Here is a 12,903-nt window from a genome sequence, read left to right as displayed (position 1 = left end):
CATAGCAATGCAGCTGAGCCAGCACAGCTACTGCTTATCCCACCCAGAAGTTTTGGCCACGGGACACCCAGCAGCTCATTGCTGGCACAAGTCCAAGTTGATCCATGCAGACAGAGTAGCCCAGGGTGGGGAGAATCAGAATTCAACTTGTGTCACAGCCAGCCCCATTCCTCCCAGGCCTGCTCCACCCTCCTCCCCAATCCATGATCACCCCATACCACCCACCCCACCTCCCTCCAACCCCCTGTGCAGGCTTACCTGATCTGGCAGGTAGCCAGTACTTCTCCATCAAATACAACCAGCACTCCAGAAGCATACTTTACAGCTGCTTTTCAGCAGCCAACATTGGCAGAACACACATTGCCTCAGCACAAACATCACATAGGATTGGGAAGTTAATGCTTAGCTGTGCCATATAAGTATTTTGGGCCAGTTTACAACAGAGTCATGTGCCCCCGTAAGTTTCTTCAACCTCCACTCCCAGCAGGGTTTCTGTGAGAGGGATGCCCTCCACTTGATGTCCAGTCCTTCTTGGCCCCAGGAAAAGAGAAACAGAAACAAAGGGGGGTAACATGCTGACCAGTAACCAGGATCCCCCAACCTTTCCTCAAAGTTCTACAGTAAGGAGGAAATTATTTCTTCCTTCTCTGCCTATCTCCTTACCTAGGCTTAGTCCAGTCCTAGGGGACCAAATACAGAACATCAGGTAGCCTGTTCAAAGACCACTCATCATTGTCCTTGAATACCTTATAAAACTCTGGATCCTCACTTTCCTGAGCTGTCTCTCTCCCATTCCAACCCTGGAATTAAAAGACCAGCAGCATCCCAGCATAGGGAGGCCTTGATGCTGTGAGGAGCAGCCAACCCTGTGCCTTGATGGTCAGTGAGAGGATCATGTGTTGGCCATTTGGTGGTAGAGGCTGCTTACCTACCAGAATTGTGATGAGGCAGCTGAAGTCCCTGAGAGGGTGGGCAAGACTGAAAGGGAACAACCCAAAGCTCACTTAAGTCAATACTGTAGTGATAAATGAACCTATTAGATTACTCACAAGGACTGTACTCTACTCATGACTGGAATTACTCTTTTTAATGGTGATCTGGAGTAATCTGTAGTCTTCATGTCACTTTGATTGTTTCTCTCATAAAGGTATTATTATTGATTGTGGCTATGGAATTTTAATAATTGTTCCATGTTTCAGGCCTGAGTTTTACCTCAAACTAAACCACAGTCAGAGCCATTTGAATATAATACAATTCTCTCATACAACATCAGGAAGTTTTTTTTTTATTGCCCTGTCCTTCTTGGACATTGTGGTGGTGCAGCACTGACACTGGTGCAACCAAGGGTGGCTCAAGACCTCCTGGAGCCTGAGATAGTGTGTTAAATACTGACCCTCCTCACTGTTGCTGCTGGTGTCACTGTGGCAGCAATCATTTACACACTTTCCTGGAAGTAAGCCCCACTGAACATAATGGGACTTTTGAGAAGACAGGCTAAGTGTTGTGTTGTGTGACTCTTGTGAAGTGGAAAGAGGGCTGTGTCTGCTTTGTTGTGTGTCTGTGTTGTCACTCATTCTTGTTAGGGAGCCTCGCCCCATATAGGGTGACAGATACAATGCTTGTGTGGCACCACAAAACAGATAGGTTTGTTGTGTGTCTGTCACCCATTCTTGCAAGGGAGCCTCCCTCCATGTAGGGTGTCCATATACAACGCTTGTGTGGCACCACAATAGGCCTACTGTGGTCTGTTCTGTCCCCCCACACAGGTGCAGAGGAGGACAGGGCGCCTGCACCTCTGAGCACTGCACAGGAGGGGAGAGGCAGTGCAGACTCCAGGCCTCCATGCTGCCACTGCCCCTCCCCCTCCGCGCAGCGGTCACAGGTGAGGCCTGCGCGTGCCCCCCGCGCCCCCACTGGGCCTCTGCGCAGCCGGGCGGGGCATGGTTGCCATGGCGACGCGGCAGCGAGGCCTCCGGGCGCGGCGGGGCGCTGTGGGCGCGACCGGGGTGCGTGTGCGGCGTTCGGGAGCGTCTGTGAAGGTATCGCTATGAGAAGGAGCGAGCCGGAGGGGAGGAAGCGAAAGTGAGGCGGCTGCGGGTGTCTCAGGGCCGGCGGTGGCGGCCTGGAACCGCTGCCCCCCGCAGGACGGCTCCGTCCCCCATGAGCAGGGGGGAGGGCCTGAGGCCGACATGTCCGACAACGGCTTCGACCGGGCGCCCGGCGCGGGCCGCGGCCGAGGGGGAGGCGCCCCGCTGGCTCCCGAGAGCGGGGCTCGCCTGGGCATGGGAGGCGGCGGCGGCGCCGGAGGCGGCGGCGGAGGCAGAAGCGGCTTCGGGGCCCCGGAGCAGCTCTTCAAGCAGGGCTTCGCGCACCACCAGGAGCCGCTGCGGCCGCCCAAGACGGCGCCCCCAGGATCCGGCGTCGCCCCAGGTACCGGCCGCCTCCTCTTCATCCGCAGGCGCTGCGGGCCGCGGCTGCGGCCCCCGCCCCCTTCCATAGGCAGGCCCGTCTGGAGCCTTCTCCCCGCTTGCATGCAAGCCCAGGAGCAGCCCGCTCCCATGCAGGCCTACTTGGAAGTAAGCCCCATTGTAGTCAGTGGCTCTTGCTCCCAGAAAAGTGTGGACAGGATTGCGGCCTTGGAGCCCCATCCTATGCATGTCTACTCAGAAGTCAGACAATTATGGTCAATGGGGCTTCCTCCCAGCTAGGTGTGGATGGGGTTGCAGCCTTAGAGCCCAATCCTATGCATGTTTACTCAGAAATAAGTCCATTATAGTCAGTGGGGCTTATTCCGGGGAATAGTTGTATAGGGTTGTGGTCTAAGAGATGCAGGCTGCCCACCTCTGCCTCCCCCCCCCCGCTGAGTCAGAGGTCATGCAGGAGTGCCGAGAGGGAGGGTGGGTGAGGGGGGGAGGGAGCCCTTTATGTTTTTTGTTTCTGGCTAGCTTCTTGTTTCTGTGACTATTGTTGTATGCATTGAAATGAGCCTCTGCACTTGTGATCTCATTTGCTTCCTTTAAAGAAAAATTATTAAAAGAATATGCATGGTTTGCATTGGTAATTTTGCAAGTGTGTGTTTGTGTGACAGCATCAAACGCTATTGTAAGTAAAGCACTATTGTTCTAATATTCTCTTGAATTTATTCAAGAATGTCCTTTAAACTTTGCAGAGAAGTATAACCCCCCATTTGTAATTAGCAGTTGTATAGTGCTTTCCAGCATTCAAAGCAGCTCATATATATTGCCCATGTAACAATTCTGTAATGCATCAGTAGCCAACTCACATGACAAGTGTCACTTTTTGTGTAGAGAATCTTGAATGTGCCACTCCATTCGAATGTTGCTTTTAGCAATGACCACAATAGCTAAATAAAGACTCCAAGTTCAAGGGAAATATATCTCCAAGTTCCAGAAGGTACAGGGAAAGAAACACCCCCTATTGACTTTCTGTCCTGTCCATCATTCTCTTCTCAACTTTCTCTTGGTCTTCCAGGCAGAGTATGTGTAGCTGCCCTGAGTGTGCCCACCGCAGCATTAGAAACTTGGGGGCAGCTGTGTAAGGAGCAGAAAAAAAATCAAGCAAACCACAAACTTTCTTTGTTAAGTGTTTTTCAAAAATATATGGTGACTTTGTACATGCTACTCAGAAAGTGACCATGTGCCACTAGTAGCATGCATGCCATGGGTTGACAATCCCTGATGTAAGGTAAGTATGCATTTATTCCCACTGTTATTGCTGGGGATCTGCACTTAATTTTGTAGGGGAAGTACCATTGAGACTAAGAGTTTAGTCTCTTAGTCCTATTTAGTTGCATGATTTGTCATCTGTTGGCTTGCCCCCCTTCCTTTAGTCTGCCCTTTAAAACATGCTGGAGTAAAGAATGTATGATTACTGTGTCATTGGTCTATATTTGGCTAACGTTTGTTATTGCATAGGCAGCCTGTGTAACTTGACCTTTCCAAATTTATAACTCCTTTCTGTACTTGATCTCTTTCAGACATGAAGTGTGTTTTAGTGTAGATGATTTAGAGGAAATGGAAAATGCTATATGTTTGCTTTTTCTGAAAGTGCATTCACATCTGAGACAAAAGTGTTGTGTTCACTTATTTGGAAAGAAGTTTTACTGAATTGACAGGAGCAACTTATAAATATATAGCTTTGAGGTGTAACGTTGAGGATTTCTAGCCTATTTATCCATATGTGTTCTAAGGTTAGTTAGGGAGGTGAAGCAATCACTGTACTTAACCTCTGCAGTGTTGTCTCTTTAAACATTGAACTGTGCAATGGAGACTGAGAGTGCAACTGTGTCTCTAGTGCTGGTCCCAGTTCAGACAAACACATGAGAGTTTCACTTTTGTCAGGAGAGGAAAGGTGGTAACTGGTAAAGGTGACAGCATGGCAATGGAGAGGTTGGAGGAAGGTGTTGTAAGTATTTACAGAGCTTTGAAAGTGATATCAAAATTGTATGATCACAGAAGTAAAGTTATGAAGGTTCCAATTCAATAAAACCATGTTCGTTTGTTGATCCTTCTAACAAATTATAATATAAGGAAAAAGTATAGCCTTTGATCATTGACAATCTGATAAACTTGTGTAGTACAATAGGAATTAATGTGCATCCTGTCTGGAGTGTTTATTAGTGAAGAAATAAGTTTGTTAAAACAAAATAGAGTTCAGAGGTTCCAAAACACAGGTTCATTATACAGCCATTCTACTGAAACTTAGAAAATCTAGGTCTGGGCAGTGCCTGAATAGGTGACCACCTGGAAGTCCTTATGGTGGCATAAATGAGAAGATGGTATATAATGTACTAGACAAAACCTACTGTGTCCCAGTATTGCTTTATTATTCTAGGTGAAGTATATAGTTGCTGAAGATTTAACAGATTGTTTTACTGTAGTCTTCCTTCAATGAAACTGTATAGATAAGTAAATAGTGGTAGTATTATAACTACTAGTTATCTTTCACTCAGAAACATAATCCCTGATTAAAATCTACCCAGCAGTTAATTTTAAAATGTTGGAATAAATTCTCAGAATTACATGTATTTTGTCATAAACATATTTTAACATAACAGTAGCTTTTAATTATTTGTTGAGGCATGCTGTGCTAACATTAAAAGGTTCACTAATTTTTAAATTTTCAGAACAGGCAAGAACTTTGCCAGAAAAAATTTGTTCAGCATCAGCAATGGCTAAACCTCAGGTGGTTGTGGCTCCAGTGGTAAAGTCAAAGCTGTCGGTGAATGCACCTGAATTTTATCCCTCAGGATATACCCCTAATATTCCTGTAAGTCTTTACATTATCTTTTTTCTTTTTTTCATCCATGTGCAGCAAATGTGTACATGCATGGAGACTTGCTAACCTTCTTTGGAAGAAATGACTTTGTTCTGAAAGCAAAGCACTCCACCCCAGAACTTCGCTAGTTGTGGTAGCAACAGCATATGCCTGGGAATCCTTACAATCAAACTGTCTCAGATGGGGAAAGAGAAAACAACCCCTTTAGATGCTTCAGTGTTGGCATGTGTTAATTTAGCTGGACAGCCTCTCAACAATATTAACAGCATGCTGGGTTATTTTGGGTGAACTAAGCAGGGGACAGCTTGAAACCTTTAATTGCTGAGTGATGATTTTCTTAGATATACAATTCTTTCTCATTTAAAGCAAATACTGAGCAAGGTCTTATTTTGGAGAACAGCTTTCTTTCCTTTCTGGGTATGAGCTTATCAGTGGTAGCCTATTCATACAGCACGGAAAACATATTAGAGTGTATAAGAATATTAACTATATTTATAATTATTAGACTTACTAATAGCATTACTAGCCTTCAGATATGTGCCTTTAAAACTTTTATTGCTATCAAATAGTTTAGTGGTTCATTTTTAAATAGTTTTAAAATTAGATGTGCGTTGTGCTAGTAAATAGTATATGTCAGTGTTTCCCGGTCTGGGACCCACCTGTGAGTCATGAGCTGATTTTTTTGGTGGGTCACAAAAAGTTTTTGAAACATTTTTTTAAAATTTTGCCAACACTCTTGCCCAGTTTGCATCTGGTATGAAGTAATCTTCATACCTCCAAATTAAAATGTCACATTTTCCTGTTCTCTCTAGTAATTGGCATGACATAGATCATATGTGAACCCAGTTTCAGCCTCTTGTCTGTCCTAGAAATCCCTAACGGCACATCTTGCTCTCCACCTTAGCTCTCTGGGTACCCTGGAATGACTGTGAAGATTTGGAGGAACAGTCCTTGAATTTTGTTTCTAGGCAGAGTCTAGAAAATGTCTATACCCTACAAAGACCTTATTTGTAGGGTCTTTAGCAACCTCAAGAGCACAGGACCCCAATTATTATGACTTAATAATTAATTTTTTTTCTCCTTTTTGGTCTAGTGGGTTGCGATAAACTGTCATTTTTAAAAGTGGGTCCCAGTGGTAAAACATTTGGGAAGCAATGCTATATGTTATTAAAAGGAAGTTTATAAGTGGTTTGTATTCAGAAACATTCATGAGCTAGTGAGTTTTAGGTTTCATTTCTCAGATCATGCCATATACGCTTAACTGATTTTTTTTGTTTCAAGTTCAAAGTGCATTGAATGCATTTTGTTTTAAGTGCTAACTTGTCCTAAGTACTGTCTTCTTGAACAATTGTTCTAGAGGTAAGAAGCAGAATGTCTATGTAAACTCTGTTTGGGTCTGTATGCTTCCTAATGTAAGCCTCTTTTTTTGCTGTAGCATCTGTGAACTCCACTTTTTTTGGTTTTATCTAGATGCCTCATCATCTGCAAAAATAAATCCAGGGCAAACATCAGTGTAGGTGTAACTTGTTTTTATTAATATTTTTGAAATTTTAAGTTGAAACCAAAATTGCTAACAAAGAATCATCTCCATAAATTCAGTGTTAGAAAAGTTCTGAAAAGGAGTCAAGATAGGTTCCATTTACTTGAGAGTAATCCCCATTGAATGCATTAATGCTGCTTACTTCTGAGTAGATTATAGCATTATGTTTGCAATCTCAGTCTTACCTAAACTGCATTAGTGCTCTCAGTATTAAGAAAGTATAGTTGTGTCAAATATTCTCTAATCCAGAATGAGAATGTTTCTGTAGACTTGTAAACAGCCACTTGATGCCTATGACAATTAATTCCTCCAGATTGTAAGGCAGCAAACCTTTGCAGAAGTTGACTCTCCTTCCCCCTCTCTTTTTTTAGACCACAAATAATGAACAGCTATATGTATAGCTGGCCCTCTCTCTCTCTTCACGGAGGAAGCTGGAAATCACGTGAGAGACACGATTTCCCTCGGTCTGAGCCTTGCAGAGGCAGTGTCAGATGTGCGCTGCCTCTGAGAGGCTCAGACAAAACTCCAGAGGCGAGGGGAGCTGAGCTCCCCTCACTTTCGAAGAGTTGGGATGTGCGCCGCTGATGACCACATGACCATGTGTGGTCATCGTATTTGTGATCCAGTGTTAGCCAGAATGACGCTAAGGGGCACACACCTGTCTGCATGCAAAAATTGTTCACAAAATATTACTCACAAATCTGTCTACATATAGTTGTAGCTATACGTATAACTGATCATTATGCATGTTAGCATTCTTCAGTCTCAGAAGACTATGGTATCGCGTTCTGAATAGTGGTTCTGGAACAGAGTGTCCTCTCCAGTGCGCGAAGCCTGGGTAAAGTAGATATGGAGGATAGACTGTTACCCATGCAGCAAATCCCCTCTCCACATCGCTGAAATGGTCCAGTGGAAAGGCAGAAGCCAATACGGTTGGTTACAGCGATGTTGCAGGAGTTGCCAGAGTGTGTGTTCAGCCATGAACAGCCTCAGGGACTCCGGGTCTGGATTTTGCCTCAAGGTTGTCTCCTGAAGCCTTTTCCATAACTGGATATAGCCACAAGGCAGTGGAGGTTTGGGAACAGAGTTTTCCTTCTCTCAGATGAGCTGCCTTCCCAGGCGAACGAGTCCCATCTACCTGGTGGCTGTTTAGTCACCTCTTACGACAAGTACAGCCAAACTGAGGGTCTTTTCTTATCCCCAGCCCCCAGGGGATTTGTATAACGAACAGCTATATGTATACAGGTGTGTGAGTAATATGTTTTGTGGACAAATTTGTATTGTTGTTTTATCAGATAGTGGTTCCCGCTTCCTGTGTTGGTGCAGTCTCTTCCCATTTCCATAGGGCACCTAAACTAAGCAAGTCTGATACACACCCATGATTGGGATTACACGTTTTTGCTGCCATGCAAAAGCATCAACTTTGTTGCAACTGTTTGGAGAAGTTGCAGTTGTTACTAGACAGAGAATAGGATATGGGAGGGGGAATATATGGTGTTTCTCAGTCAGGCTTATTTCAATCCTGACTCATCAGCATTGTAAGCTGTTGTTTCATCATAAGTATGAAATTTCCTAACCCTGAGTGTCCCTGGAAATTTGCAGGTGGTGGGAATCACAGTGCAGTACTGTAGGGTTATCAGCTTGACTTTTCTTAAAACTTTGTTATGTTTCACGTTTTTATATCATTCTTCCTCCAGTGAGCTCAAAGTAATAGACATGGTTCCTTCCCTCCTTTTATCCTCACAACAATCTTGTGAGGTATGTTAGTGACTGGCCCAAGGTCACCAGAGAAGTTTCTTGACTGAATGGGGATTTGAACCTGAATCTTCCAGGACCAAATCCAACACCAGAACCACTGCACCACCCTGGCTTTCATACTATGAATAGGAATATTTCTATATTGTACATGCGGAAAGATTCAGATTTTTATCCCATTCTTCAGCCAACAAAGCTTCCAGAATGACATGTAAAAATAAATCTCTAAAATTAGCAAATTATTAAAGTAATGAAAAGGTATTACCTTGTCTTACTGGTTTCCAGTATTAAGTATTCTGATAATAAATTCAGGAATTAAATAAAAGTAGAAATCATTGTAATACATAAGATACATAATTTGATTTTAATCTTGTTTGTAATTTCTTCTAGGAATCTTCTTCAGAAGACAATTCTGAAGGATGTCCAAGTCTACCAGAATATGTGCAGGATTTTCTAAACCACCTTGCTGAACAGCCAGCTTGTTTTGAAACCGAAATAGCACACTTTTCAGAAACTCTGAATGGCTGTGTCACCACAGATGAAGCATTACAAGAGCTTGTTGAACTCATTTATCAACAGGTAAATTGTGCATGACAGTGATGTAATAGCCTAGTGGCACATCATATCAAATCATATTTACATGCCTTTCTAATTCCACACTAATAGGGTGTTTATTAAAGCATTTATCTGAAGTGATAAAAAGTGTGTGCGGGGGGGGGGGTTGCATCTAAAGTCTTTTGTGAGCAAAACAAAAAGAGATTTCAAATTACCGAAAGAGTCCTTCCATGAGAGGAAGTGTCTTTCTGTTCTGAATACAACTCAATAGAACTTCTTCAAAATGTGAACATCAGTTGTTTACACTGGGAATAAAGCATTGCCATGTAACTTTTAACAGTGATAGACAGGAATGTGCTTTTAAATAGTGGGCTGTGAAGATTTGGTAATGTTCCTGTTATCTGCTTTAAACTTTTATTTAAAGCTTAACTTTTTTTAAAAAAGCCTATGTTGTAATCTTTAGAAAGATTTGTAAAATATTTGAACATTTTTAATCACAGAAAGCAAATGAGGGAAGTAGTAGTTTGAAGAGATTGTGCATATGGCTTTTATTGCAAAAAAGGATTGTAAGATAAGCATACCTCCAATAGAGTAGGGCTTGCTTTCCCCAAAAGTTGAGTGCTGCATGAAACAGCACTATAGGAGACGACACTGACAATGAGGCAGGAAACTGGTGCTTATTGGGCACAGGCTACCCATACTGTACTGCTCATCCAGCTACAATAGCTGTCTGTCAGACCCAGGACAGTGAGCACTGCAGTGAAGGAAGTAGCATTATGGGAAGTAGTGCGATACTGGGGAATTTCAGGAAAGATAAAATGTTGAACTGTAACCTAAATAGATGTTTTAGAATTCAATCCTGAGCTCCAAAGTGCCAGTGGTACGAGCGTTCTGCTGGTGCTGCATGTTTGAACGTGCCATAAAGCGCATTTATGGCACCTGGAGAGCAGGGAGTGCCAGCGCTGAGCCAGCGCCAGTTGGCGCTGGGCCTCAGCACCAGGAAGAGGACTCCGCACGACTTCCAGTGGTAAGTGGTACTGCTAGGCGGTGGTGCAGCTCTTTGGGATGAGGGGATAGTGGAACTCTTCGTGGTTTACTTCGGGGTTGCATAGACTTACAGCCTTTATGTCACTTTGGGCATAATCCTAACCAATTTTCCAGTACTGGCACAGCTGTGACAGTGAAGCATGGTCTGCATCCTGCAGTTGGGGGGCAGTCATGGAGGCCTTCTCAAGATAAGGCAATGTTTGTTCCCTTACGTTAGAATTGCATTGCTCTTACCTCAGTGCTGGAAAGTTGATTAGGATTGTACTCGCAGGCAATGAAATAGACCAGGGGTGTCCAAAGTTTTTGGTAAGAGGGCCACATTGTCTTTCTGGCACTGTGTCGGGGGCCGGGGAAGAAAATAATTAATTTACATTTAAAATTTGAATAAATTTACATAAGTTTAACTAAATGAATATATTAAAGATGAGCTTATATGAATGAATGAAGGTCTTGCAATAGCTCAAGGCCTATAAAAGGCCTTGCACAAAGTAAGGCTGGCCTTTTCTTTGCTGCCGCTACTGCATCACAGATGTGAAACAACAAGCAGTGGAGGGAGCCCTCATCCCACAGCTCATGCGAGAGGTCAAACAGTCGCCCTCACACTGAGAGCAGTTGCGTCAGGCCAGTGTGGGCTCCAACAAATCTCCGGAGGGCCAGAGGCTCATTGAAGACTGGGGGCTCCCTGAGGACCGCATTGAGAGACTTCGAGGGCCGCAAGTTTGGGCCCGACCTCGAGGGCCGGGTTTTGGGCACCCCTGAAATAGACCTTGAAAAGAGCATCATTCTCCATCACTGAATTGGTTCCTCTTCTTAGTAATGAAAACTATAATTCGAACCTCTAGTATTACACATTTTTGTCCTGTCATCCATATGACCAGAACAGAAGACCACTCAGTTTTTCAAGGGAAATTTTGAAAGAGTATCCTGGCCACAAGAAATTTTCGGATGCCGTTTAACCCAAATCCCACTGCATCTTTTTTTACAATACCTTCCAATGGAGTGGTCTTCAAATCACTTTTACTGGCACTTGTACTGCATGAGTGCATCTAGCTAATAGTTTCTATAGAAGAGTGTAGTCCTAAAAAGAGAAACCTTTCTACCAAGTAGCAAATCTCGGGCCTCTTGGAAGTTTTAGAAATGAGGACAGAGACCTTAAATTGAACTCTGTCAATTAAGGAATTCAGAAGAGATAACAGAGCAATCCATGTTTCTAAGGTAAATAGCCTGTTGTGTGTTTATGCTAATTGCTTTTAGTTCCTGTTTTCTTTCAGTTCAGGTTTTAATTGCTGCTTGTTAAAAGAAAGTAAGAATAACATTGTGGTATTTCATTTCTCAAATTCCTTTTAAAAATCTGCATCAGAATTTCTGCCTTGGGCAAGGGCAGCTGTTCATATCTCTGTTCCATGGATGGGTAGTAGCTTATGCTAAATAAAAAGTTTACATAAACCACTTCATTATGGTTTATAAACCACATATATGGTTTTGGAAATTCATATATACTGTAGAAATATTTGAAACCAGTTTACCAAGACTTTACTCATATGTCCATGGACATATGGAAATCAGGACTATATTAAGATCTGTATCTTTGCTTCATTAGGAGATATCCCGTTACATTTTGTTAAGGTATTTAATTTATCCATTCTAGAAAATTAGGTCGACAGACCAGTTCAGACAATCCTCAATACCATGCCATAGACTCACATGCCTGATCCTTCCTTTTCATGTACCAGTTCTCCTTCTCCTTCTGTTTCCATTCTACTCAGATTATCTGTGGCATCCAAATTGTACAACTATAGTTAGTGCCATTTGGATGTCGCAGCAAACTCTGGTGTGGAAATGGGAGAAGAGAATCTGTACATGGACCCACAATGTGTTCCTAATCTACCAAACCATGATTTGAGGAATTGTCCAAATTTACAATTACAAATTTACAATTACAGTTATGCATATTAAAAAGCTTCTGAACTGGTACGTAACAGTCAGTATAGTCAAAGTTGCCGTTGTGTGTGGGAAGACAGCTACTTTTGCGCTGTTACCCTCTTCTTTGCATGATACATGGAGGCCAAATGAGCAGTCAAGACTATTCCTTAGTATATACATTTTTGTAAAGTATTCATGATCCTATAGACTAGGGGTGTCAAACTTGTTTCATACAGTAGGCTGAATTGAATACATGGCAGCTGCTGGCAGCCGGAAGTTGTGCAGGTGATGACCAGAACTAAAACATTTTTTTCTCACTTAGAAACTCATTAACTGCAAATGACAGGAGAATATGCAAATCTTTACGATATTTTCAGGAAATGGAAGAGTCCAATTAACATGCTAGTTTTACTTTTAGCAGTGCTGCTTCTGCAGAGCCATCACTTACAACTCAAAAGCTGAGAGGTGCTCTGCAACTGGCAGAAGTTGTGCTGATGAAAGGGTTCCTGTGTGATAATTTTGCTCTCCTAGCACCTTGGCAGCGCCTCCCTTCTTTCGCTCTCACCCCTCTTGGTCTGCCTCTTTCCCTATATCATTCCTCACCTGAGGCCCACTGCCTCTGCAGAAGTGCTGCTGCTGAAAAAAGTATCATTGGGCCACCCTTTTATGGACATCTAAAGAAGTGGCCCTGAAAGAATAATATCATATCCATATGATAATTGGACTCTTCCAGAACCACCCTGGAAGCTCAGCTGCTGTTGGTTGTGCAGGGAGAGCTCAGTTAT

The 12,903-nt window shown here is 43.2% G+C and overlaps 1 protein-coding gene across 1 annotated transcript in view; it reads left to right on the top strand.

Annotated features, from left to right (window-relative positions):
* Positions 1-2,008: 2,008 nt before the first annotated feature.
* Positions 2,009-12,903, top strand: part of PAIP1 (poly(A) binding protein interacting protein 1) — a 35,530-nt gene continuing 24,635 nt past the window's right edge. The window contains exons 1-3 of the mRNA XM_066614825.1: positions 2,009-2,430; positions 5,147-5,289; positions 8,984-9,172. Coding sequence (XP_066470922.1) covers positions 2,190-2,430; positions 5,147-5,289; positions 8,984-9,172 — 573 coding nt within the window. The 5' untranslated portion in view covers positions 2,009-2,189. The remainder of the gene's footprint in view (positions 2,431-5,146; positions 5,290-8,983; positions 9,173-12,903) is intronic.

The sequence above is a fragment of the Tiliqua scincoides genome, chromosome 2 (assembly GCF_035046505.1).
Source record: "Tiliqua scincoides isolate rTilSci1 chromosome 2, rTilSci1.hap2, whole genome shotgun sequence".
NCBI classification, from domain to species: Eukaryota; Metazoa; Chordata; class Lepidosauria; order Squamata; family Scincidae; genus Tiliqua; species Tiliqua scincoides.
Note: the sequence above shows the minus strand (reverse complement) of the source record. Positions and strands in the feature narration are given on the sequence as shown.